The sequence below is a fragment of the Solea solea genome, chromosome 12 (assembly GCF_958295425.1).
Source record: "Solea solea chromosome 12, fSolSol10.1, whole genome shotgun sequence".
NCBI classification, from domain to species: domain Eukaryota; kingdom Metazoa; phylum Chordata; class Actinopteri; order Pleuronectiformes; family Soleidae; genus Solea; species Solea solea.
In genome coordinates, this window is record NC_081145.1 from 23,267,734 (window position 1) to 23,295,704 (window position 27,971).

Consider the following 27,971-nt stretch of genomic DNA (forward strand, 5'->3'; position numbering starts at 1 on the left):
CACCACTTCAAGTTCAAGTGGAGCCAGATATGTGCAAACACTCCAGTGTAAAGTTGATATGGAGTTATTTGAATACATTTAACAAACCTCATGGTTTTTGTCCCCTCCAGCACACAGTTCCACGTGTTTGAAATCACTCGTCACCTGCCTCGGTTCTCCATGTATGACATCAGTTTTGACTCCTCTGAAGTTCCGCCCAACGGAAGGGTCACCTTCAGCATCAGTGACCGACCACAGCGGGTAGACTGTCACCTTTGTGATAGAAAGAAAAAGAAAAACATTAAAGAGTGATCAGCTCCATGCAGTGAAGACAATAACTTGGTGCTTTCTTGTGTGTGAGTGCAGGTGGTGATGTGGCTGAATCAGAACTTCCTGCTTCCAAAGGGAGTGGACAGTCCTGATGTGACCTTTAATTCGTTAAGAGGAGGGGGACACTTGTCCATCAGCATGGCCAGCAATGGACAGGTACACACTTAACACACAGTTAGATTTAAACACCTTTTCATAACAATTAACAAGAGAATCAATGTAAACTTATGTTCACAAAATAAGGAAATACCAAGAAACTTAAGGAGGTTTACTTGAAAATAAGAGTGTACATGAAAACTGCATTTCCTTTCAGTCTGAACAGAAATCAAGCCAGCCTGTGGACAAGAAATGAACAGTTAACATCCACCATTGACTTTTGCTACTCCTGCACTCTACTGATCTGTGTATCTGCACATTGTCACAATAGCCCACAGCCATGAAATCAACTCAAGTTCCTCAGGTACATAAATAAAATTCCTTATTTGTCCAATCAGATCACTCTGAGAACAGATGACATTGACCTGGCAGGAGATCTGGTCCAATCACTGGCCTCCTTCCTGGCAATAGAGGACCTGTCGTCAGAAGCAGACTTCCCCGAATACTTTGAAGAGCTGCGCACTACACTCACTGAGGTCTGGCTCTATTTGGACTGAGGTCTTTAGAAGTGTCTGTGTAAAAAGCTTTTGACAAGAGGCACATATATGTAACTTTTTATCAAAAAAGAGAACAAATTCTGTATAGTTTGAGTTCAGTTTCATGAAAAAAAGGGCTTGAAAAATATATTTTGCCACATTGCTGACGAGTCTCTGTTTTACACATGAACTCTGCATTTCTGACTATTTCTACTGTTATTTCTCTAACTTTTTATTTATTTATATATTATTTTGAATAGAAAACCATGCCCTTTTCGTTTGTTTGAATTTTCTTTTTAAGAAACTTCCGACCCAGTCTCTGTGGATGACTGATATAAAGCTCACCAGAATCACGGTCGTGCATCTAAACGAGTATTAATACCGGGTGTTGACTGTCTCACTGTCAGGTGGATGATTTCCACTCCGTCCATCAGAAGTTAACTGCAGCTATGGCCGACCACTCCAACTACATCAGGAACATGCTGGTGCAAGCAGAGGACGCTCGCCTCATGTGTCACATGTGAGTTACCGCAACATTCACATTCATGCTGAACATCTGTGGGAAGGCACTGCATGTGTGTTCCTGTCATTAATATTCAATTTTCATACGATGGCATTTCAAAATGTCTGCTGTAAAAAAGTCCAGCTGGGTTGCAAAAAACTCCAAAATTAGGATTTTTTTGCATCTTTTTTTGAATTATTTTTTCAGTGAATTATCTCCAGGTCCATATGAACAATGAAGACAGTTAGTCTTGTAGTGCTTGCAATGATGCTATAATTCTATGAGTCTTGCATGAGACTCGGTTGTAACTTTAGAATAAACAATGCAAAAGCAGTATGGACCAGCAGAATAACTAAAGATTTGTGATTTCTGAATAAAAATAGTTGGTATCAAAGACACAAAAGAGCATAAGTTAGTTGTTCCTGATCGTTTTGTGCACACACTGACTCTCTCGCCCTGTTTCTCTGCATCCTTCAGGACAGTTATGAAGAAGCGTTACAGAGAGTTGTACGATCTAAACCGGGATCTCGTCAATGAGTATAAAATACGCTCTAACAACCACAATGCCCTGCTGGCCTGTCTCAAGTCTGTCAACCTGGCTATACAGCGGGCAGGTAGACTCAGAGGTAGGTGTGTGTGTGTGTGTGTGTGTGAGTGTGTGTGTGAAACAACTACAACTTCTGTTTTAATGCCCGAGCACATTAGATAAAGCAGTCTGATCAATTATGTGTAATTACTTACTCTTCATTCACTTTCAGTCGGGTGATTTAATGCACTATTGATAACAAAACGCAGCTTTCCATGGGCGATACAAGCTCCAGCCAATCAGATCTTCTCACGCAAATATTGAAGCGCAGGTGCACGTTAAATGTGTTTATTTTGGAACGGTAGTTGCCATGTTCCACAACTGCAGCAACATTAGCAACTCTTACCATGCCAGACACAGCTCAGGTAACGTCCCAGTGTTTCCTCGAGCATCAGACATCAGGCACGTCCACCATCAAGCTTTGACGAGACACAATGGCAGCAAAAGACTGGAGGTTATTCCAAAAAATGACATTGTTTACAGTAGCTTTAAAAAGAAAAAAAGGTATTAATACAAATGTCAGCAACAAACAGTTAAAAAATGTTAAATCTCAAAATAACGAATGTCAGCCTTCATTTGTCTCCCTGATCATCTCTGTCTCTGTCCGTCCCTCTCTTCAGTGGGAAAGCCTAAGAACCAAGTGATATCCGCCTGCCGAGACGCCATCAAAAGCAATAACGTCAACTCGCTCTTCAGAATCATGAGAGCTGGCACTGCATCCTCCTGAGGATGGAAAGAGCATTTAGAGAGGGTGATATTAATAAGCACAAGTGATGAACTTCAGCATAGCACCAACACAGAAAAGCCTTGGACAAGAAATATGTTTGGACTGGAAAGGGGACATTGTTGTTGCCTTAATCCATCTTTCTTTTGTTTTTTCATGACTACACTTTTAAGCAACAGCCTTGCACCAACATTGGCACCAGCTCCTTTACACTTGAAATTCTGCTTGCTCATAAAACTAGGAATGCTGACCACGGATTTAGTTTAACGGTTAAAACATCCATCCATCTCAGTCGGGCAGATGGTTTTTGTGGAGTTCAGCTTAGTGAGTAAATAAGGCACTTTAACGTAGGAGTCAGCAGGTAGGAATGACTCAACTGTTTAGAGCGTTCTGCCATTCTCATACAGGAAAGGAAAGTTACGTTGACGTTTGCACAACTGTGCAGAAAATGTTTAGGACAAGTCATCCTGACTGTGTTTCCTCAAAGGAATTGATCTGAACATACATAGACTCAGCTCGCACACAGTGATGTTTAGAGAAAGCACAGCTGGAGCGAGACAGAGCCGTTTCCTCCCAGATGTGGTGTTGTGCCCTTCGTCGTCCCTCTGTGAGCTCTGAGAGACGGCTCGTTCTCCGCCTCCAGCTGTTGTGTGTTCGTGTGGTGTTTGTAGCCAAAGAAAACCTTTTTAAACGAGTGAATGAATGAATGTCACAGAGGACCAATGCTGTGTGTCTAACCTGTTATCAAAACAGGGCGTGTAAATGTAATGTGTTTGTGACAGAAACTATTAAAGGATGTGTTTTCAAAAGTTGTGTGTGTCTAATTATCTTACCACAAATAATATGCTCTCAATTAACAATAACAAGAATGACACAGTTTCTTTTCTTTTCTTTTCCATTCTACGTGTTTGCTGTGTTGGCATCTGCCTGCTCAGCTTAAATCACGTGGTTAACTAAAAAAAGAAGAAGACTATGCTGCATTCAAGTGCTTCTTACAAGCTCGTTGTTTTGACTGGTTTCCTACTGAATCCTAATGCTACTGAATATTAAAATATAAATATTAAATAAATGTGTTTTTAGATTTACCTTTAAAGGTCAGTGATAGCAAATCAAGTTTTTTCAGCGATTATGAACAAATTAAGTAGGGTCAATAAATATTTTTATGAACATTCTCTGGAGGTTTGGTCTCGTTTTACCCGAGGCCCCTAAACTCTCTGGAAACGCCCCTGTTCACGTGCTAGCTGCGTATTCAAACGCTAGCTTACGTGTAAAAAAAATCGTCATGTTCTGTGCATTTTATCGTTTTGTTTTGCTGGTTATGCGGGTATGTAAAAACTTTGATAAGTACAATAACTCACCAAGTAGTTTATTCTATCCGTAAAACGCCAGATGTGTTTGTATTCACCAGACAACTTTGTGATGCTGGTATTTCCCACAGTACTTGAATGCGTCATGAGCGCAGACGCTTGTGTGGAATCTCACAGGCTGTTTTATCTTCACGTCACAGGCTGTTTTATCTTCACGGACTTCAAAACTCCCTTTTTCGTCTTTTTCTCCCTGGATTTTAAAGAAACTTTGTAAGTTTCCACTTGAGTTGGTGTGTTAGAGCACAGAGGGAACACAGTGGAGCAGAGCCTCCGCTGCAGCTGCACAGATGTTTTCACTTTGACCTCCTCCTCCTCTTGTCTGGTACGTTTTAATGCATTTTGCTTTTAAATACGACACAAACCTGACACATTACATGCATTTACATGTCACCTTACCTGCATGTTCACTGCATGGATTATCATCTATGTGGAAAGTGATGTAACCCTGCTTTTTCTTGACCTTTGACACACAGGAATGTGTGACCCTCAAACACCTGGATCAGGTTATTGAAGGGGCAACTTTTTTCCTTAAGACAAAATAAATTGATTTAACCACAGAGAGGCTTAAATATAGCTGCTGTTTCAAAGTTAAAGCCACATTACAACTTTTTTTTTTATGTCAGACAGAAAGTAACAAATGTCAGTGAAATATGGAATAAGAATCATTATGGTTAAAGTATGTAATCAGAGATGGCAGATGATTACCTTCTCTTGTTGAATAGATCAGCTGCAGCAAGGAAAAAACTGCTTTTAGTGTCGATTTGTTTTGGTCCTGATGGACCGCAGCCTCTTGCCAGAGGGGAGCAACACAGACAGATCATTTCCAGGGGTTATTTGGAGTTAAGGCTACCTTCAAAAGAACATGCCAGTGTTAAAATAGAAACAGATTAAAAACAGATTTTAGTCACTCTAGAAAATTAGATTTTTCTGTTTTTAGCTCATGGTGATATGAAAGTTGCTGTCCTACTGCAGTCTTGTTTTGTAAGTCTGTGTCATTAAGGTAAAGCTGAAAGCAGGATTTGAAACACCAAAGTTTGCAAAAATGACATTCTAGAAAGTACTGATGGAGGCAGCAGTGGATCAACAACATCTGTGTGCCATGATTTAAAATCGCTGATTTTCTCTATGGACTTTTGTACGGGAGAGAGAGCGGTTTACATCAGGGGTCTCAAGCTCAAATGACCTGGGGGCCACTGAGAAGCTGGTCTGGATGGGGCCAAAAATAACTTCTGTGATGATATGTCACAGAATTTCAACATAAAAGTGTTGAAATGAACCTATAAATATCAAAAACAGACAAATAACTTGATTTTCAGTGATAATCAATTGAGATTGAGAAATAAAATGGGGGCCTTTTGTAAAGTTTCCTTGCTCTTTTTATATTTTCCATACAACCGCACTTGAAAAACACTCCTGAGCTTCACTAATGCTGTTCTGCAGGTGCCTGGGGAGACGAGGAGGACACAGTCGATGGACATCCTTCCAGTCACATAAGTGATTTGCACTTTAAGCCCTGTCATAATCATGTGAGAGGAGGTGATTCTTCACACCTCAGCCAAGAAGATGAAGAAAAATCATCTGATTTCCTCACTGCAAACTCAAATCTGACTGATAAACATCTGTCCTGAATGTCTTCATGAAGCGTCAGGACTGTTCACTACCATGAGGCTGCTGAGGAAGGTGGTGATGATGAGGAGGATTCTCCATGTGAAGGGAGATGTGCTGTGCACAGTGATGCTGCTCGTCCTGTTCTGTCTGCTTCTCTACGCCCGACAGGTACTGTAGGTCATAGAATCTCTATGTACGGTATGAGTTCATCATCAATGACCTCACCCATGGTTCCAGGTCATGCTCTCCTCTGGGTGGGACAAACCTCTGTGGAAGCTGGAGATTCACGGCTCTACCAGCTCCAGTCGGACCCTGCTGGGAGCCAGTGGGAGCAAAGTGGACCAGAAGTCTCCGGGGGTATGACCTGATCTAAGTCCCTTCTTGATCATGTATGCAAGAACGAGGCTACTTTAAAAAGTTCTCGGCCTGATTTAAAGTTTTGGTGGGCTGTAGGTGATTTTTAGAAGTTTGGGAATGACTGGTATGGTCCATAGTTAAAGTTCTAGTGCGTTCCCTAGCCCCTTACCCGAATCTCTTCTTAAAACTCATCTCTTCTCATTGGCCTTTAAAAAAACTTAAGTTGTTGACGTTATTTTATTTCAGTTTCCTTATGTTTCATTGTATGGCTGTTATTTTTACCCATGTTTTATGTCTTTTAACAACTTTTAGTTGTTTTTTTAGACGTATTTTAGCTTTTAATGTCTTTTATTTATTATTCTGTGCAGTACTTTGGTCCACTGTGGTTGTTCTAAAATGCTTTACGAATAAAGTTGGACTGGATTGGATTGGATCAACCATCATAACTAAGTGCCTAACCCTTACCCTAACATAAACCCTAAAATCAGGTCCCTCTAAAGTTATGGGGCCCAGAGAAAATGTCCCCACAACATCAAAATGTTCTTTCAAAGATAGATTTGTATGTTTTTTTTTCGGACCTCACAAAGATATAAATACACACACACACACACACACACACACAGAGTCTTCTCCAGTTTTTTTGTTAACTTATGTTAAGCTGTGAGGTGCAGATTTGGCATTGCTATGGCTGTAACTGACATGTGTTTATATTTAAAAGTTACAGCTTTAGTAGTGAAATAACCAGAGACCCAAAAAGCTAGAATTACTTATAAATAGACTAAGAAGGCATTAAAAGTCTGTTTTCATTGTGCTGTGTTTGCTCCAGCTACAGTGACGGCCACTGATCATCCAGCAAACATTCCCTTTTTTTAAAAAAAATGAATGTCCTCTGTCCCCTGTCTCACATTCCAGGAACCATCCAGCCCTCCAGCGCCACAGCTGCCTGCCTGTAAGCCCGAGTCCAACACCAAACCTCCTCAGGCCAAGTCCAAATCTAAGGGGAAATCTAAGGGGAAATCTAAGTCCCGACGGAAGAATCTTGTGCCGACCAAGGCCGCTGGCAAACCTCTGCCCACGAGGCCACCGTTTGACTTTGAGGGTTACCTGAGAGAAAAGGACAACAGAAACTTTCAGCTGCTCATAGATCAGCCAGAGAAATGTCACATCAGAGGAGAAGAGGGAGGAGGAGGAGGAGGAGGAAGAGGCAGGGATGAAACGGGATCCACTCCTGCTCTCCACATGCTCATTGCAGTCAAATCTGTTGCTGCAGATTTTGATAAACGCCAGGTAATCACCGACTTTAATCCCAGAATTTAAGATGAACACAGAGAATTTAAACCCTTATTTCTTTCTATTTGGTATTTTTTGAATCCTCATTTTCTTAAAGAAAACGACTCCACCCTTGTTTCTTGCTCCTGAATCATTTCCTCTCACAGGTGGTGCGTCGGACATGGGGTAAGGAGAGACATTTCCATGACGGCGTGTCCATCCGGACAGTTTTCCTGCTCGGCGTTCCCAGGAATCGGAGTTCTCTGCCTCTGTGGGATCGACTCCTGACGTATGAGAGTCAAACGTTTCAAGATATCCTGCTCTGGGACTTTGAAGACACGTTCTTCAACCTGACGCTGAAGGAAACACACTTTCTGGAATGGGTCAACAGCAGCTGTCCTCATGTCAAGTCAGTATTCATAAAATAAAAATACTGGGATTATAAACCTGTGACTCGTACTTTGACACTTTTCCTGTTTCTCTCGCTGTCACACAGGTTCATCTTTAAAGGTGACACGGACGTGTACGTGAATGTGGAGAACATTTTAGAGATGTTACACGGCCAAAAGCCAGATAAAGATCTGTTTGTCGGGGACATTATCATCCACGCTAAACCCATTCGCCGGCGCAGTTCCAAGTATTACGTGCCCGAGATTGTGTACGGAGGAGGTTTGTACCCCAACTACGCCGGAGGAGGAGGATTCGTCATGTCGGGACATACAGCTCGCAGACTCAGCTCTGCGTGTCAACAGGTAACAAAAATGTAGAAAAGGACGTGTCAATGGGTAAGAGTTAAGCCCCGCCCTACTCTAGGGGATAATTGGCCCGATTTTGGTCCCGATCTGGCTCTTCCGCTTCAGATTTTAGGCTGATTTGGACAGATTATCTGGCCAAATTATCCGGCAGTGTGAGAGATTAACAGATGTGATTTTAATAGCCAACTATAACCTCATATTGTGAAATGAATGACCTCATTATAACGTGATAAATTATACAATTATCTCACTGTGCTCAGTAACTGCAGAATCTGGCCACGTCTCAACTCCAGCGTCAAGCAGAACTTACTTCAGAAGGAGAGCCGTTTCTTCAATTTATCCTCTTTATTCCACACGGTTTCTTCATTTAATTCCTCTCCTGGTCCTTTGCTTCACTGTCCTGTCAAATAAAGGACAATAAAAGAGAAACAAGCAATATGAGTTATCATGTTATTATGAGGGAATAATGGATTTATCACATTTAGTGTCTTGCTATAACATGATGAGGTTGTATGACATAATATTTGTCCAAATGATTTTTTTGTATTTGCAGCATCACTAGAAACATGTTTCCTTACTATTTGTTTTTTTGGTGATTCTTATTTTCTTGTTTCTCTAGCAGAACATCCACGAGCTGTTTTTATATTATAGTGATTACTCTCACTATAATATTCAAGTTCGGCCAATAAACCTTATTGAATGTTTCACACTGGACCGTAAAAAACATTTTTGTACATACTGTTTTTTCATCTTCTGTCTTTTTCTTTTCTCGAGGTGGAGTTGTTCCCCATCGATGACGTCTTTTTGGGAATGTGTCTCCAGCTGATTGGCGTCAAACCCTCGCGGCACCAGGGTTTCCGGACCTTCGGGATCCCCCGTCCGTCCGCCGCGCCGCACCTGGAGACGTTCAACCCGTGTTTCTACAGAGAGCTCATGGTCGTTCACAGCCTCAGTGTCCCGCAGATCTGGCTCATGTGGAACCTCCTGCACGACCCCAGTCTGAGCTGCCACAACAGGACCGACGTCCCGACGTCCTGGCCCTTCAGGTGGAGGGAGGGGACGGGGGAGGCGACGGGGGAGGCAGCGGGACAAGAGACGGACTACGGCGCGAAGCGGGTGTTTGTCACACATGAGTGACCTTTGCTGGGTCAAGCTTTGAAAGAACGGTGATGTGCTAAAAACATGAGGATTTATTCAAGCTTTGCAGATCATGGAGGAAATGAATTGGCAAATGTGTTTTTAAATGTTTCATTAAAGAATCCCAAAGCACGGCTCTTAAGGTGCATGTGAACAACCAAGCAGCAACGACTGTGGGACCAGTTGAATCTCTGGATGTTTGAATGTTTAATCCTAACAATGTGTTCACATGGAAAACATGGCTAAATGTGGTTAACTGGTTTAACCCCATCCAAGGTGTGTGTGTGTGTGTGTGTGTGTGTGTGTGTGTGTTATAGTTTTAGTTCAAAAAAGCCCTTAACTGTTACTTCAGTAAGTATGACTGTCCAAGCCAAGACTGAGATTGACAGAGGGACAGAGGGACAGAGGGAGGACAGCGTCAGAGGCTTCTTCATGTTGTGATGTGCATCACGTGTAGTCACTGTTCTCTTCTCCATCTGCTGAATAAAAGCACAATAAGACACTTGCAGTATCTGTTCCCTGGAGGAACAACTAATGAATCCCTGATGGAAACCAGCCGGGACCATGACAAACACACACACACTTGTTTTTAAATCTTAGTGAGGACACATACTGCATTAACATCCCAACTAAGTGCCTAATCCTAACCTTTAACCTTAACTCAATTCTTACCCTAACCCCCAAAAGCCCTTTAAACATGCCTTTAGACAATGTCCTCACTCCCTATGGTTTATGTTTGTGGTCCTCACAAAGCGACAAATACAAGAACACACACTGACTGATTGTTTCTGAGGCACACACACACGGTTTAGCACATTTTAATGATTAGATTATTAGTATTCTTTTCATCTTTATGCTCTTCTGCTTATTATGTTGGCTGTTAAAAATGTGTCAGGACATAAACGTAACTGTGTCTAAAATAATATCACTCTTACACGTGGAATAGTCCATTCATGTTATAATCTGATTAATACATACCAGAGGTCGGGATGATATTTCAGGATTATCAGGATAATCATGAATGTTGAAAAGTGTTAATATTAAGTGCCACAAGGGGGAGCCTGGAACTTTCCAGTCATTTCTGGACTTCATGATTTAGAATCATCTGAGGTAAGATGATTGTTTTTAAGTTTAAACTACATCCGTATAAATAGTTTCCATATAGTCTACTATATCCATGGTTCTCAAACAGCGGTATGTGTACCACCAGTGGTACCTGAGCTTCCTCTGGTGGAAAATTAGAAATACAGTTCTACTGTATATACCTGGAAATTAGACTGAAGTGCGTAGAAAGTGAAACAAATTTAAATGAATAAGAATTAGAGTCACCTTATCTCATGGTCAATCTAAATCTAATTTCATTAAACCAGTAGAAATCTGCCTCTTTTAACGTTGGTGACGATGGTGTTACTTCAAGAGCTCAATATTTTCTCAGGTGGTTCTTGGTATAAAAACGTTTGACTCAGGCTGGATTAGTCAACCTCATAATCAGATTATTTCTTCTTTAGAGTACGACCCTGTTGACCTAAGAAAGTAAAATGTCTCATTGTCTCATTCTGGCTGATTATACTTAATCACTTCTGTCCTTAAACCCACTCAAATTACAGATGATAATCAAATTTACAACAGCCACGATTTTATGCCAAACCCAGAGAACAGAAACAAACATTTATAATCTGGACTGTAGATTAAAACTCACTCAGGTTTAAATACAAAGCAGATGTAGAAGTTTCAAAGGAATAAAAAAACGTTTTTTTTTCACATCCACATTTTTATTTGATTTTATCGTTTCATATTCTGATTACACACATACATGAACGCTGTTGTTGTCAATGAACAGTGAGATGTTTGAAAGCACAGCAGTTGACGTTCTTCTGAAAAATAATTCTGCTTGAGCAAAGCTTTCAGTCGACCGACTCATTCTCTTTGCACTACATGGTTTCATTATTGCCACTCCCTCCCGGCAGACATGCTGAATAAATCTATACACTCAAAACTTAAAGTTATTGTCTTCAAAATATAAAATGACACATTCCAATGATTTTCTTTAAACCAGTTTTGATGAAGTATAACTACCACATTTCCTGCAACAGGCTTTTAAAATCCTCAAAAACAAGGGGAAAAAAACACGGGAAAGAACGTATGGATGCCAAACGACAAAACAACACAGTCACTCTTTCCTCACCAACAGCCTCACTCATCTCCAGATTAAACATTTGCACAAGTAAAAACAAAAACAAGAATGTGACGATGTTTCCACCTGAGTTTGGGTGAGATTAACAACCCAACACCGCACAGATTCTGGTTCTTTCCTCCTTCACTTACAGTGTATCATCACAGCAGGGGCTGTTAATGGTGATGGGCTGGGTTTACACACACACACACACACACACACACACACACACACACACACACACACACACACACACAGGTTTTGCATCCTAACCCCTAATGCATTCCCTAGTCCCTTTCCCTAATCTTAATCTAACCCTAAAACCAGGTTTTAGTCCTCAAAAAGCCTGTTAAATGTATGTGGAAAAGCCAAAATTTCCTCAAATAGACAGGTTTGCTTGACATTTGGTCCACACAGTTTATTTAAGACACACATACACACTAAAGACCCAAAAAATAAATAGACAATAGTTTTTTTTCTTTCCTCAGCTAGAATCTAATCTAATCCAAACTTCTTCTGGCTGTTCCTCACAACTTTAAACGGCTTTTTCAGTGTGAAGACCTGAAGGTTTTAAGGTTAGTGTTAAGGAGAATAGGGTTTAGCTTAAGGGTTAGGCATTTAATCGTGAGGGTTAAGGTAAGGGTAAGGTGCTTGGGAATGCATTGTGTCTATTGGCGCTTTTCCATTATTATAAACATTATTATACAGTTGTAGCACTACTCAGCTTGACTCGACTCGATGGTACCTGATACTTTTTTTAGTATCTGCTCTGGGGAGGTTCCAAAGTGAGTCGAGTCGTATTAAATGTGAGGTCGACAGACTGCTGGTGAGAGAGTGTCGTCACTGGAAGAGTCATGAGCGCGACGTCTGACACAAGAATCAAACTTCTACACTGGTGAACTCGTGGAGACACAACCCACAGGAGGAGCAGGGCGCATTGGAAGGGTCAGAGATGAACTGGTTATGGTTAAGGTTAAGGATAAGGGTTTGTTTAGGCTGTCCAAACGAATGAAAATCAACGCGATGCTTTAAAAGGACAGCTGTGTGTGTTTGAACTGATTTGTCACAAAGAAGCCTCTTGCTTCACTCTCTGCTGCCTCTAACATTTCTGTGTTTGCCTATTGTCTTTCACCCATCTGCTTCCAATGGAGCGAAGCTCGAGTTTCCCCCTCGAGATTGTTTGGGAAATGACAAATATAGTCAAATTCAGCTGAGATGGAGACAAAAAAAAAAAGAAAACAACATTCCCTGAGGTTTCAATTGTAATTCCCACTTCAACACACAAACAAACTTCTGTTTCCAGACAATAGCTTCAATGAAACTTGTTTTGCTTTTCCTGTAAATATGTTGTTCACTAGTTAACTAATTCATACCACGATATTTCATTTTCACGGTCACTGTGACAGCCTGAATGTATGAATTTGGATTTTAGATACATTTCTGACTTGTAATCCTTGATTTTGCACTAAATTTCAAGTTCTTTCTAAAATACTGAGACATTTGATTAGAAACTTGAACTCTTCTCTGGTTTAATATGATTACATTTAAATGAAATGATTCATTCATGGACATTTGCACACTGTTGTGGGAAGTAAAAGGCAAGTAAACGGATCAAATAAATCTCATTTCTCAGTTTAGAAAACACAGCCCACCACCATAACACGACTGTGACGACTATAATGCCATGTATGCTTGCTGCTAATGCTCAGTGACACACACACACACACTCTCACGCTCTCTCACACACACACACACACACACACATACAGTACATACTGTACAATGTTGTAATTCATATGCATTCTAAAATGTTTCCTTATTTACAAGAAAGAAGTTTCTTTGTAACAGAGGATAGAGAGACAAAAGTCAAAGACAGGCTCGGTGGGAGATGAGGCACAATGTTTCTCGATTTCTCATATTTGCTTGCACAAAAGCAAGTGGAAGTAAAAATGTCTGAATGAACCAGTTCTATTACATCGTCTCTGTGACCGCCTTCAAAATCAAGGACCACATCACCTCACATGTTGGGAGGGAGTTTGGCTCCAGCTGAAATCAGGGTTTCTTTGTTTGTTTTTTTAAATGTAAACAAGTGGACGTGACATCTAGCGACGTACCAAAGCTAGACTCTGAATCTCTTCCAGTCCAAACATGCCTGTTAAAGCAGAGCTGAAGCAGATCAACTGACACTTCTGTGTTTTTAATACTGAGCGGTCCGAAAAAAGTAATAATTATAACAATAATTATTATAATAATAATAATAATGGGTCAGTTGTGAGCAGACTCCTCCTCCTGAGATTTAAATGGAATCAAAATTTGAAGGAAAAACTATTAATATGCTCAGTCAGAGCCTGAATGAGCCGTTTCTGTACTAAGACATAAAGAAAACACCAGAATAAGATCACACAACTATTTACAACACCTGTACATCAACATCAGGGTCCAAACACAGGGAAATAAAAAAGATCTCTTCATCCGACAAAAACGCAGGAAATGTTTAACAAACATGAAAATCAGCAAAAAACAACAAAATACTGCTAAAATTATTCATTTTATGATTTGTCTTTAACCTAAAAATGTAGTTTTCTACTGACCTTACAATGACAAAGTTTTCTATCCCTATTTTCAACTGAAGTACGACAAACATCCCCTGGTTTCAGTGAGAGATAAATCAATTTACTCCAATAAAATACTAAATAACACATTACCTGCTTCTCTATGATGCTACCTCAAAAAAGAAAATATCTTACCCGTTAGTTAACTGTCCCAACTTCCACCCTGATGTCTTTACACACTAAAACAATTAAAGAAAACAAGATAAAAAAAGAATTAGAAACAAATGGGATTCATATCAACGGATGATCAATGAGATTGTGTATTAAAATCAATACACAGTTTATTTAATTGGTTTAAATATCAATTATTACTAAGGAAAATGGGGTCACCGGGTTTAAATTACAGCTCTGTGACAACAAAAACCACTGTGCAAGAGACACTCACTGTTGTTGTGACCGTGTCTCTGGCTGTAAACAAATGTCAGAATATGAAAGACAGGCCAGCTGGTGTCAAAACACTCACATAAGTCATGTGTTATTCCGTTTTTTTGTTTTTTCATGTGTAATGACTGTCAGCACTTAGAGGAAACCAGGAGCTGAATTTAGAGGCTTCGCCACATGTGCACTTTTGACGCAAGAGGGAAAGGAGATGGACAAACACGCCAATGCTCCACGGGGACAGGTTTGGACAGGAGACGGCAGTGATAAATGTCTGCAGATCAAATTAAATCAGTGTCCAACATCTTTGGCAAAAACAACGGTGGGATTAATACAGGCAAATCCAGAACTGCAGAACCTCAGTGGAACAGAGAGATAGAGAGAAGACGGGAGATAAGAGATGGACGTGAGAGACCACGTGAAGATGTCTCCTCTGTCCACACACGTAACCATTTATCCCTTTTATCCCAGGTTACGGCTGGGTGATTCAACAATTAAAATAATTACTTTAATAGCAAAATAACAGAAATTCAATACTCACATGCCGGCCACTTTATTAGGTACACCAGTTCAACCGCTTGTTGACACAAATATCTAAATCAGCCAATCACATGGAAGCAGCTCAACGCATTTAGACATGAAGACACGGTGATGAGGACATGGTCTGTATTTCAGAAACTACTGATCAGCTGGGGTTTTCACACACAACCATCTCTTGAGAGGTGGATAAGGAGGTGGAAATGACCTCTGAGCAACAGTCAGAGGAGAATGACCAGACTCTTCTAGTTCTAGGTCACAGAAAGACAACAGCTAACACCGGTTACAACCAACGTAAGAAGATCATCTCTGAACATGAAAACCCTTGAATCAATTGAACCTGCAGCAGCAGAAGACAACACGGGGTGGCGCTCTTGAGACCGGGAGCCACAGTAGCTCAGTGATAGTATTATTTCAACCTGATTCCCGGCTCAGATTGCTCCTGATGGAAGCGTGTGAATGGGTATGAAAGATGTGTGATAACGTGGTCATGAAGATGAGGAGAAAATGATTTCGCCTAAATTTATTAGGCGTTGTGTACCTAATAAATTGGCGGGTTGGTGAATACACGTTTATGTAGGCAAACCAAGGCGAGATTTCAGGAGATTTCCAACCACAGTGACTTTGCTGTAAACAAACAGGAACGGTGATTCCATCATGGGCCCCCTCTCAGCTTGGGGCCCCAGGCAATTGCCTGCTTTTCAACAGCCCTGCTTTCAGTGTTGTACCTCACACAACTGTTAGACGTTTCCTGCCTCTTAAGAAGTTTTAAACCACAACAAACTGGTTTCTTTGACTTTCACTCACAATCACAAATTAACCTCTAATAAAAATCGGACATATATTGCGATAATTATCATTATCGACTGATTTAGGATGAACTTTGTGGACACACCGGCGCCCAGCCCCGTCAAACGTCATCTCACAGGATAGGGTACAATCAACCAGTCATGTAAAAAGGTGTGCATTAGTGCAAATGTAAAAATGGATTTTTAATAAACACACGGAGCACAATGAAAACAGGTCATGAACTGAACCGGAGAACGCGAGCAGAGACAGACGGAGAGACAAGTTTGTGCCCCTCACAACATGCAGTCAAAGAAACACCAGCGTGCCAAGTTTGTGCTTTTAAAAAGTCTCTTCTCATTAAAAAAAAACAAAAAAAAAAACATCTGCCATGCAAATTCCGTGTGTCATGCCTGCATGTTTCCACGTTTGTGTAGCACTGCAAAAAAAAATATAATCTAAAAACAGATGAGACAGCTTGTGTATATTAGAAATACAAGGACATAGCAGTGAAGGAATTAAAATGCCACATGAGTGTGTATGTGTGTGCTTTGTCTTAAAATGTCAATCGACAGCCTACACATGCAGATACTCCTGTATGTGTGTGTGTTTGAGGGCACCACTGAACAGAGATGAAGGATGAAGATGAAGAGGGAGACAATAATCAGGGAGGTGATGACAGCAGTTTGGATCATTCTGCCTCACTTTGCCTCCATTCTGCTTCCGATCTGGTTTGACCGGCTCGTCCACAGAGCACAGAGCGGGTTATCACCTGGGCCACGTCCACGTGTCCGGTTCTTCAATTGAACCACAAAATCTTGGATTCCTGTGTTTTCCTGTTTTTAGTTGCAGTCCTTTTGCAGCTCTGTGTGTTTGTGTGTGCGTGTGTGTGTGTGTGTGTGTTTGGCTCAGACGTCTCTTGGTCGGGCTGGTTTGGTTCCTGTGGGTCTGGAAGTGTCCCGGTTTTGACTGAGCCTGTCGGGTCTTGTTCTGAAGCAGTGACAGGAAAACAGGCGGTTCCGTTTGGGCCGGGCAGTGTGGACGGTTTGATGAATCATCAGCGGGTCGAGCCAGAGTTTGCTGCAGCCGTTTTTTTTTTTTAAATCTGTAGCCATTTTGACGTCACGACTCCCATCTCTGATGTTAAATTTAGATTTTAGAGATTATCTGTCCTGCTACCACAATGTTACAGTCTCACTGATGCTGCCAGGACGTTTCACTGGTGGAAACGTGGCGTCTGCTGTCGTACTGTTGCAGATACAGTCACATGACTGGAAAGAGCTGAGCTCTACTGGAATTCAGATTACTTCACCATGTCAGTTCACAGCACCACAGTGAGTGATATGACTACACAACCTTTTCTTTGCAAAGCATTAATAGTCTTACAGAGCGACAATGTCAACAAGGACACAGACTGGGTGTGTCTGGTTGGAAGAAATCTAGTAGACACTCTAACTGGTCTGGTTTGGGTGTTTCTGGGTTGTTTTGGGGGATTTAGTCGCGTTTTGTGCTCAATGTTTAGCATCAGAGCCGGGTAAGGATAGCTTTGTTGTCCTGGGTTACGTCTGCTTGGTAAAGAATCTGGCTCTGGGTTAGAGGTTCAGTCAGTAAAAGGTACTAGATTTCAGGACAGTCCAGAATGGGATGTGGTTCTGGTTACTTGCTCAGTGGAAACTACTGCTGGACCCGGGTCGGGCTTGACTGGTGGTTCGTGGAGCACCGTACAGGGTCACCGATGCTATGTGGTTATTCTGCATCACCTGGGAGAGGAAGCAAGACCGTGACACGTCAGCGTGGAGTTGAAACAACTCAGAAAATAATCAGTTCAAACTCAATTTTCAAGGTTTTTGATTAAAATAAGCAGCAGTTTGTGTTTGTATCTATGGTGTCAGTAGCTGTGAACTTACTGAGAATAAAACTTAAGTTTGATACTGAACTTACAAAGTTTCTATTACATTGTTATGTAAACAGGAGCTTGTCCAAACACTGGCTATGGATTAAGAGCAGTATCACTTGACTGCTAACTACACCTACAGAAACTAAAAGATTCTGACCTCAAAGATCATCCGCTGCAGTCCGAAACAGAAGGTAGAGCCAAATGGGTTGGTGTTATTGGCTGAAGACGACCTAGCAAACACAAACATATAATGATTAAGCCACTTATCTAGATACTATTCAAATTATCTGGAAAATGTAGTAAAAATGCTGATGTGTATTAACAGGGTTTCATCAGTGATGACGACGGAGAATGTGAATCCACATTACCTGTGCAACACTACGGGTTTCTCCATCGGGTGACCAAGCAGTTCCTGAATCTGGTCCCACTGAGTAAGACAAACACAAGTTTAACAGATAAACAGACAGAGACAGGAAAAAAAGACATAACAAAGCTTTTAATCCACTCTCAACACTGGTGTATACACCATGGTGACACAATGAACCTGTACAAAGAGGTGGACTGAAGAAATAACAAAGAGAACATGAAAATATTACCACCTTTATTTATGGATTCTGGTTTTGGTATTTTTGGTGGAAATGGTGATATCACTGGGCTTTTCTTTTATTTTGTTCTCTGTTGTAATGTGAGAAAATGAAGAGAACTGGGTTTGACGTAGTCTGCAAAATCACAGTCCTGGGACTAATTAACACTCCACTGATCTGAAGTTTACTTGCTACGGTTGCTGCCAAACGGCAACAAACACACAAGTATTTGGCTGATTGATAAAACGTTCTAAAATGACGTAACTACATATATTCATGGCCTGAAACACGAGGTTTACACGTGTTTGCTCAAACTGGGCTTTAAGAACAGTGATGTTAAATGAAAAGGTATTGAGCAGACAGAATGAATAAAACTTAAGTGTCTGAAAGAGATATTAAGTCAAGAGACCACAAACATCTGGCAACATGTAACTATGACAGTGTATGATATCCATAACTGACCTTGTTGTTGGTGGTTAAAATGCAGTCCTCTGTCTGAGAATGAGTTCCTTCTGAAGTACAACAGAAAAACATGCAATCAATGAAATAAAATAAGGATTTAAAATCATGTTACAGTATAAATGCTGGGGCATAACAAAAGCTAATTCTTTTAGACAGAAAAGGTCTCACCTTTTTTGATGACCAATGGAATCTTAAAGTCACATCGATGATATCTGTGACGACAGAGAAAAAACTTTTTATTTAATCAAAGGTTTTATCAACTATTGTGAGGAAAGAGTGTGGATGTAAAACTGTTGAGTGCATGAAAACTTAGATGTTTACATATTGAAGTTGTAATGTCCAGGATAGTTGGTATGTAGGACAAACTTCTTAACCAGGTGAGACGTCGAGTCAAACAGGATATCCTGAAAAACAACGACAACACAGTCATCAGGACGGCTTTGTCACCGTGTGGTTGACCAGAGCGGCTCACTGCAGCCTTATCTACTGTCAACAGCGGGTGAGCAAATGCAGATAAAGGCAGGAATAAACCCCAACACTCGCTCATACGAGGTAACTGTGCAGTGAAGGATCTGAACAGCTGCAGATAAGTGTATCTTGTTGACTTTCCCTGCCCCGATTCTCCAAACACGCATGTGGAAATCAGACTGTAACAAAAGGTTCGAGGCTGATATTTCATATCACAGTCGCAGACAAACATGGATTAGACAAAGAATTTGTGAGAGCATCTGAAAGAGGACATTTCTGTGTGAAATGACTGGAGACAAACTGTCGACAGTGTGCTGCAGGGATTAAAAGAGTCATGACTGTCACACCATGTGTCACTCTATAAACACAAACAACAAATATAAACACAAACAAACACAGGCTGCAAGTACATACCACTCCGAGGGTGAAGTAGTTGAAAAAGTAGTCGTTACATTTAGAAGGAACCTGCTTGTGAGGCGATGGAGAGTGGATCTTCATCTAAAACAAACAAACAAGGGTTTGACTTAGTTTGGGGTGTTTAAATGGCAGCTATTTACTGTTGAATTACTGCAACCTTTTACCTTTATTTTTCCTTTAACTTAACCTTAACCAACCAAGAGCGAGTACAGTTACTAGGACAATCTACAGTAGCGCGAAGTCACACTGAAAATGTGAAAATATTGACTAGCATTAAGAGCTGTAGTAGCCAGGATCACTAGAAAAATAATTAATTTTTGAGTGTAATCCACAGTTGTGCCCCTCACACCAGATGAGCCAAACATACACACTTTATATGTGGAAAAATAAACCTTTTTATTTTGCTTTACAGTGTACGCCGTGTTTACCAACGCCGAAATATTGATTTTTTTTTTCACACTGCACACACGACTGCTAAAGAACAACCAATAAAACCTCTTTTTTTGGACTGCCTTGTGATTGGTTCAAGTCTGTCATCAAAGGCCAGAGGCTGTGAATGCTTGATTGACATTATGTCTCAAAAACATAAAAAATATGCAGTCTACCACAACATTTAAAGAGTGCACATCTCAAATAGGTCCTAGTAATATACAGTGCATAGAATCACAAGCAGCAGATGCAACATCAGCACGTGTAAGATGAGCGTTTTCATACCTTGTCCTCAGACTTATAGAAGATTTTATGTGGTGAGCCCAGAGCACCGAGTACATCCTGACAGGAATCTCCAAAGTAGATATTCCTCTCCAGGAACCTCACTTTTGCATCGGCCATGACACCTGGACCACAAGCTGCTCCCAAACAGAAGAGACGAGAGAAAACACAAACACTACATCAAGAAGAATAGTAGATTAAAAAAAAAAAAAACAAGAACAACAACAACAACAACAGAGCAGTTTATTAGGAGCATCATAATATATCTGGTCTGTGGTACAGACAGTTATTTCAGGTATGGACTCAACAATATGCTGAAGGCAGGGTAGCCCATGGCCAAGAGGAAGGGAACTAGGTTTGTAAATAAAAATTCCATTTACATATGTTGGAAAAAGGTGGGACACAGTCTAGGTAACAAAGTCCAGGCCTGATAGTATTCTTATGGAAGTAACCATTCTTTCATTTGCTGGTTTAACAGTCGCAGTAAAGGACAGGAACAGCCTAATTCATATTGTAAAAGTCTGTTAAAAATCATCAAAACTAAAAATGACTGACTTGAATTCCCTCTAGTAGTAATGTGTCATCAAAAAGGCCAAAAGTATAATTACTAATGACCATATACTTGGCAGTGAATTTACACTGATGCCATCGGGACGACGTTATGTGCAACCTCCCAGGAAGACAAACCGATACTCTAAGTCATTTGTTCCTTCTGCTGTCACATTATTGAATGCAGTGACAACTTAATTTAAGGGGTTATGGTTAAGGGATATGTGCAATACACCTATAGGCTCTATTTATTTATTTGTTGAACTTATTATTGCATATATTTATATATATAGTTTTTTTTTTTAAATCATTGCATTATGTTTTTAATACAGAGCTTAGAACGTTCTTTCCCACATGCCGTGTAATGTTTCCTCATGCACTCTGTTTGATTCGTGTCTCAGTGAATGGTTGTGTGGAGCGGTGACACTGTGGAAACTGAATTATCCTAAGGGGATAAATAAAGTTATCTGTACCTGTATCCATTATTAGATTGTGAACTGTGGCTGCATATGGACAGAAATATTTTTCACACACCATCACTAGCTTTAGGCAGGATGGATTCACTGATTCATGGTGTTGACATGAAATTCTGAGTCTATCATCAGCAGCCTCGGCAGAAATCCAGGCTGCAGTTTTCCAGTCTTTAGAAGTCCTGGTTTGGTGAGTCTGTGTTTACTGCAGTCTCAGATTTTTGCTCTTGGCTGACAGGAGTGGAACATGACATGGTCTTCCACTGTTATATTACATCAGCCAAGTGGTTTCACATGATTTCTGGGATGCTTTTCTGCTGATCGGTTATACAGAGTTGTTATCTAAATCATTGTAGACTTTCTGTCAGTTCCAATAAGTCTGATCATTCCCTGATTCCCTGACCGCTCTCTTCAACAAAACACTATATGAAAGAGCTGTCACTCCCTAGATGTTTGTTTCACACATGTGTGAATTTAATCAGCAGTTTCACAAATACTAAAACCAGCCCAACCAAGAAAACGCACAAATAAAGCACAATAATACCTGCAGTGAGAAGGCGGAGTTTGAGCCCCAGAGGCCCTGCCCGATCTCTGAGGACATCTACACACTCTGCAAAGATGTTACCAAGGAAACAAGCCAACGGCATAGCTGGAGCTCTGAGAACAGAGTGGAGAGTGTTTTGTGTTCTACAGTTGTTCAGTGTATCAAAATCAAATCATTTGTTCTTATAGTGGCAAATCATTATCTCAAGACAGTTAACATTATAAAGCCATGACCTACAATGCATTATGGGTCATAATGTATAAAATAAGGACTCCATGTGTATAGTATATCTAGAAACAATCCGAGTTGCGGCAACTCCATTAATTTAAATTAAATCAACAGAGTATTTTCATTATTTTATATTGAGGATTTGCTAGAAATAGAAATATGTGTGTGTGTGTGTGTGTGTGTGTGTGTGTGGGTATGTACTTTGTTTCCTGCAGATTGTTGCCAGTGTAGATGTGCATCCTCTTGACCATAGCCCCGTGTGGAATCTGCAGGGAGGCCAAACCCAGGGCAAAGTTAGGCTGCCAAGGCAAAACAGTTGCGAGTAATGCGGAACAATGAGTTGGGTTAATTTTTCATCGTATGTTTTGACAAGGGATAATAAGGCAGGATAAAGCACAGTGGACACACATATATTAACTGGATTCCAGAATGAAAAACTCAATATGTTTTCACTGATAAGTGACAATAACTTTTAGGATTACAAGTAATTTGCAGAAGAAATGTCCTTGTAGCAATACAGGTTTTCTACATTGAGACAATTTTATTATATAAAACACATTTGGCTTAAAAAATAATCTCAGGCCTACAGTTGTCATCATGATAAACAGGAAAAAAAACTACAGCTGTGTGTAGAAAGAAAATAAATATGTAAATATTTGCTCTGTTCCTGAACAAAACTATAGACAAATAAAAACAAACAAGCACAAGATGTTGTTTCAGTAAATCAAACAAATTCATTCAATTGGGTCCTCAGCATGCAGCTCAGGTTTTATAGAGCGGTTAATTAAAAAAATCAATACAATTTCAGTGGTATTTCACATGGAGCGGCATGTCAACGCAAAACACCAAATACTGTAGCTAAAATACAAGATATGAGGAACTGGAGAGAAGCAGTCACAACATCATTCCATGATTTAAGCTTTCACAGTAGTGAGCTGCAGAAAGGAGGCAGATGGCAACAGGTAAATGACGTGCATCTCCCAGGACTGATACACTTATCAATGCATTAAAAAACCCCACTTTCTCCATATAGCAGTAAAAACAACAAAGGTGCAGTTTGCAGGTAGATGTTTGTGTGCAAATATGACACAAGTAACAATCTCGAAAACAAAATGCTACTGTTGTGTTTCTGCGTCGTCTTTGAATATAATTTATTTAGCTTCAAGACCCTGAACTTCTGGTTTCAGCTGGAATATTTACTACTCACTTAAAAACTGAAATGAGAGCCTTCCACATCATAGGCGTTGTCACATTGTTTCAATGTTTCAAAACAAGGATTTGATTAGGTTCACTTAATCATCATCAAAATCCTGTGCCCAAGATTGAACAAGCCACAAGACGATCACATTCTCAATATGCACTTAGTATCTTTAATATTCAGTCTCATTGTACTTTTTTTATGACAGTGTAAGAGCAAGAGATGACCACTCAGAGACATTGTGCTTAGAGCAAACACAGCGCTCGACCTCAGACTGCCTGTATAAATGGTAATCACTTAAAAATCACAAGGCTGGTCTGATTTCCCAGGGGTGAGAAGAAATATCCACTCAGCTCTTCTGTAACCGACTGACATGCAAAATTAATGAAATTATTCTCACCTCATACTTTGGAGCTTCATTCCAGGAGTCCAACTGGAAGGAAAAGGACAGTCCTCGAAAGTTGAGATGGAACAACTGCTCTGCAGCGTTGTAAACTGGTGTGAGGAAGGGAAGAGGACGTTTATTACAGAGGAAAAAGGGGTCAAAAGCGTGGGTTAATTTTTCTTGTGTTTCATTAAGTACCTCCAGGGTGCGTAGCTCCAAACGACTGGTCTATTTGTTCTATTGTGGGGGCAATGGCCTGAGAGTTGAAATGGACTCCACTGAAACATAATACACACACAGAGAGACACCGTTAAATGTATTAACATGCATACAGGCTGTGCCGCATTAGTTGAGGGGCCACTGGAAGCAGTATAATCCTGCACACATATCATTGCCCATTGGGGAAGTGATCCTAGACTCAGTTAAGGAAACATTAATGCAGGCAGGCTCCATTATTGTGACGCCACTCTCAGTGTAGTCTCCTGGTGCAGAGCTATGACTTAAAAGTGGCCTCTCTAGTAGCAGAAAAACAGACACAACAGCTGAAAGTCTGACATGGTTTACTCCTTCAACTTGATTGTGACACTGTATGTCTACTCACCAGTATTTCAACTTGACTTTGCTCAGGTCATACACTTCAATCACCTGTCACCCACAAAAGATCAGAACCGTTAGGCAAGACAAGACAAGACAAAGAGGCAGTTAAATATTAATACACAAGGCCAAAAGAGATTTAATTCCCCTGCTAATTGTCTGGAAATAGGTAGGAGCAGATTTTGAAACAGAGTTAAGCTACTGCTGTTTCAGTCCTGTGGAGAAAATCCCACTCTATATGTATGTATGTATACACACTCATATACACACACATATATATATATATATATATATATATATATATATACATATATATACATATATATATATATGTATATGTATATATATATATTTCAGTCTATATATATATGCTGTTTCAGTCCTGTGGAGAAAATCCCACTCTATATGTATGTGTGTGTGTATATATAATTTGTTGTATAATATACAATATATATATATATATATATATATATATATATATATATATATATATATATATATATATATATATAAAATAACATTAACATTAGTCCCTCACACACCATTTATGTGGCTGCCTTCTGAGAGTCTTTTGTTTGTAAAAATCAACAACTTTCACCTTCAGTCTCTGATTTGTGGCATCAAACAGCAGTTTAATCCCATCCTGAGTCAAGTTCAGTATAAGGTCATGGCTGAGTGGTGTCTGTAGGGGAAGATAAACAAACTAATTAACACAGAGTTGGGGCAGATGTGCCGTCATGCAGATATGCAGAAAGATGAATTATGAGGACCAGCTGCTTTTGGGGACGACTTACAACAACAGCATAGTCATTTAGACATTAACAAACTCCCTATTTCATGTTTTAAAATTATGATTCTGGAGATTTTTTTTAAATATATCTAGATTGAAACTGCAATTTTACAGCTGATAGTAATTCTACCAAATTCACAAAACAATACATTAGCTTTCCATCCTTCTGTCACAGTAATATTATAGTTGTTAATATTACTATTCTCTTTTCAGGCAATAAGGGCCTTTAATTTAGTACATCTGTGACAAAATTATACATGGTAATTAAAGTTAAAATATTTTGTGGTATTAATGAACGACTGGAACTTCTCCTACCAAACAGGAAAGCCTCAGAACACTTACTGCCCTTAAGGGGATTCCTACATAAGCGGAGTATGTGCATGTGTGTATGTGTGAGTACATTCTTTTTACCTGCTCACTGTAAAGCACCTGGACATTTTTGATGATGCGGCAGTGTTTCTGTAGGATAGAGATGGCCTGGGCCAATGGCATCCCTGAGAACATAGACATAAGAAAACAAACTCAATGAAGGAGCACAACAAATTATGTGTAATTACATTTTAGCACGCAACAGTAAACCAGGAAACTAATATGTAATGAAAATAATTACCTACAATAAGGAAGTCATGCTTTTGCTTATCTGCTGGTTAAGAAGTTAGCTATCAAAATAAGGGCAGATTTATTTATTTCAGAACCATATTCTGGATTATTTTTTTATACAACTGTGAGAAAGGGTAGTACGGACAGCAAGGAATAGTCGCCTTGGCAGAGGTTTGCACTCTTATGAGTGCTTTCTCTAGTTCACTCTTTCTTTCTCTCAGCTCCTCCCAATGTTTGGTGTTGCTTAAACAGATATTTTTCCACCTATTAGTCATATTTTTTTCATCCTTTCTAAATATACCCTATTGGTTTATAAAGACCTTGGACCAAGAACATGATGGTTGTGCTCCTCCAGTGGCTGGATATATTAGGCAATTTAGGGGTTTAGTGTGTTGCCCAGGGACACAGACACATATAGAACAGAGAAGTGGTGAAAAGAAAACCCTCAATCCTCCATTTGGGAGATGACTACACTATGCCACAGCTGCCCTTTTTCTCTAGTTCTGTGTATGAGATGAAAACAATTTTATCTGTATAGCATCAAATCAAAACACACATCATATCAAGTACACGATATGTATTGTAGTAATGATTATTAAACAGAAAGCAGGTTCTACAGGTGCGTCTGTTTCTTAAATCTGTATAGTATAAACGATAAGAATCATCAAAGCTGTTGCTTCTGCTTTCAAATCAGTTTTTAATGTACTGATAGTGTTGGAAACTGAGCTTTAGAATAGGTTTTAATTAGTTTTAACATGACAGGATAGCTTGTAGTCTCCTTCTGCATATGACACATGTGAGTTATGTTCTCTCATAAAGTTGTAATTAGGGCCGAAACAATTACCTGATTAATCGATTACTGGATTAGTCGTCTATTTTGATAATTTATTAGTTGGTTTGTTTTCTGATTCTTCAGCTTCTTAAATGTGAACATTTGCTGCGCAATACAACAAAGAAATCTTAAAACACTGAATCATTTTGGTTTCTGTACAAAACAGTTGAGAACATCATCTTTTCCAGGTGTGAAAAACACAGTATTAATCTTATTATAAACGATTAGTCATTGTAATACTCACCTAAGGCGAATTCCCATTGCTCATTTCCTAGTGATCTCTCAGGCACCACCTCAAGATCCAGCATTGGCGTGTAGTTGAGGGGGGGCAGTTCACCTCACCAAGACACAATGGGACCCTCTGAGGGACCCTTTCTCTCCACCTATCTGTCCCTAATCACAGTGTTGTCTCACAATATTTTAAGCAGGCTATTTTAACACATAACTGCCTACTTATTTTTCCAAATAAACGCTTTATTCATGAAAGTGAGACTCAAGCAGCCACTCAACCTTTGCTTTACAGTAAGAAGTAATCACTGTATCACGTCATACGTTAAAAATGATACGAAATAACAATGATAAAATGTGTGAAATGTTTTTTTAATGATGTCCACAATGCCACCTAAGCATCAGGTTTAAATAACATAATAAAATAAAAACACGTTTCCCAGTAAGAGTTCACAGCTTGCACACAAACAAATTACGCAACCTGTCAGCAAACTTGAACACTGAAAAGGGACAGCTGGCAGTGAACCTGCTGCTGTGTGTTTGCGGTGTTTAATAATCGATACAGAACACACTAACCAAGGCAAAAACAAAAGGATGGCTCAAACATGACACAGACGTCCGTTTTAAAAAGTGAGCATCAGTTTGTTTGGTGTCCCGTGACTGTCAGAGCACCTGATCCAGTGATAACCAAAGCTAAAATTACACAGGCACGAATATACTTTGTGCAAACACCAGTATTATCACACTTAGCTGTCCTTATCTGTCACTGTCGGTCGGTTACGAAAGCACCAAAGCTTGACAACAAGTCTGTTTCTTTGCGCGAGTGGGCTAATGTTAGCTGACGAGCTAGCTGTCCCTCCTTTTCACGTCCCCCCCTTTTTTAAGTTTACATATAAATAACGTCTTGGCGTAAATACAATAACGCCAAGACACATAAGAATGGATTTTGCTGTTCAGACTGGCACGACATAGACAAAGAGAGCTACTGCCTCTGCTGTTTTTCTCTCCTCCTTCCACCGAAGCTCTGGAGCTAGCTCTTCTGCTAAGTGCGCAAATTCAAAGTCCTCACGCGACGAGACGCCTCCCGCACTATTAGCAAACTCGTACCGCGGGTGAATGTCCTCCGTGTGTCCCGTTCACTTTCTTCAGTGTCCGCAGACAGAGAAGAGCAACACGGCATCCGAACAACAGCTACTTGAGGCATCAACAACAGTCAGCCAGAAGGATCAGCTGATAATTCAACTTCCGATGTACGACGCCAGTTCTTGGTTGACGCGATGAC

General features: G+C 40.1%; 3 protein-coding genes and 2 long non-coding RNA genes across 8 annotated transcripts in view; 2 read left to right on the forward strand and 3 right to left on the reverse strand.

Moving 5' to 3' along the window:
- Window positions 1-2,461, reverse strand: part of LOC131470456 (uncharacterized) — a 9,568-nt gene extending 7,107 nt beyond the window's left edge. Inside the window, exons 1-2 of the long non-coding RNA XR_009241889.1 lie at window positions 2,376-2,461; window positions 88-252 (exon numbers count right to left, since the gene is read on the reverse strand). This is a non-coding gene — a long non-coding RNA (uncharacterized LOC131470456). The remainder of the gene's footprint in view (window positions 1-87; window positions 253-2,375) is intronic.
- Window positions 1-3,570, forward strand: part of bbs2 (Bardet-Biedl syndrome 2) — a 22,079-nt gene extending 18,509 nt beyond the window's left edge. Inside the window, exons 13-18 of one of the 2 annotated variants that reach the window (XM_058646293.1) lie at window positions 111-240; window positions 346-465; window positions 804-941; window positions 1,349-1,461; window positions 1,921-2,069; window positions 2,650-3,569. In XM_058646293.1, the coding sequence (XP_058502276.1) occupies window positions 111-240; window positions 346-465; window positions 804-941; window positions 1,349-1,461; window positions 1,921-2,069; window positions 2,650-2,756 (757 nt within the window). In that variant the 3' untranslated portion in view covers window positions 2,757-3,569. Of the gene's footprint in view, window positions 1-110; window positions 241-345; window positions 466-803; window positions 942-1,348; window positions 1,462-1,920; window positions 2,070-2,649 lie in introns of both variants that reach the window. The other variant, XM_058646294.1, reaches the window with a different exon arrangement.
- Window positions 2,678-4,959, reverse strand: LOC131470457 (uncharacterized). Its single transcript, XR_009241890.1, has 3 exons — window positions 4,826-4,959; window positions 4,517-4,647; window positions 2,678-2,752 (listed from the first exon to the last, which is right to left on the reverse strand). It is a non-coding gene; the product is annotated as an uncharacterized LOC131470457 (long non-coding RNA).
- Window positions 4,261-9,748, forward strand: b3gnt9 (UDP-GlcNAc:betaGal beta-1,3-N-acetylglucosaminyltransferase 9). 2 transcript variants are annotated; one of them, XM_058646296.1, is made up of 8 exons: window positions 4,261-4,442; window positions 5,561-5,656; window positions 5,763-5,896; window positions 5,966-6,085; window positions 6,998-7,372; window positions 7,522-7,763; window positions 7,851-8,106; window positions 8,884-9,748. In XM_058646296.1, the coding sequence occupies exons 3-8, from the start codon at window positions 5,783-5,785 to the stop codon at window positions 9,244-9,246; spliced, it is 1,470 nt and encodes a 489-aa protein (XP_058502279.1). In that variant the 5' UTR covers window positions 4,261-4,442; window positions 5,561-5,656; window positions 5,763-5,782; the 3' UTR covers window positions 9,247-9,748. The 2 variants fall into 2 exon arrangements, with proteins under 2 accessions (XP_058502279.1, XP_058502278.1); XM_058646295.1 differs by having other exon boundaries at window positions 5,561-5,896.
- Window positions 9,749-15,909: 6,161 nt separating this feature from the next.
- phaf1 (phagosome assembly factor 1) lies at window positions 15,910-27,926 on the reverse strand. 2 transcript variants are annotated; one of them, XM_058645267.1, is made up of 16 exons: window positions 26,706-27,926; window positions 25,441-25,523; window positions 24,838-24,921; window positions 24,247-24,290; window positions 23,844-23,923; window positions 23,661-23,755; window positions 22,264-22,328; window positions 21,835-21,947; window positions 20,275-20,408; window positions 19,558-19,641; window positions 18,997-19,079; window positions 18,844-18,887; window positions 18,676-18,725; window positions 17,998-18,056; window positions 17,787-17,859; window positions 15,910-17,492 (listed from the first exon to the last, which is right to left on the reverse strand). In XM_058645267.1, exons 1-16 carry the CDS (start codon window positions 26,767-26,769, stop codon window positions 17,397-17,399), a joined length of 1,251 nt encoding a protein of 416 aa, XP_058501250.1. In that variant the 5' UTR covers window positions 26,770-27,926; the 3' UTR covers window positions 15,910-17,396. The 2 variants fall into 2 exon arrangements, with proteins under 2 accessions (XP_058501250.1, XP_058501249.1); XM_058645266.1 differs by having other exon boundaries at window positions 22,264-22,361.
- Between the last annotated feature and the right edge of the window lie 45 nt (window positions 27,927-27,971).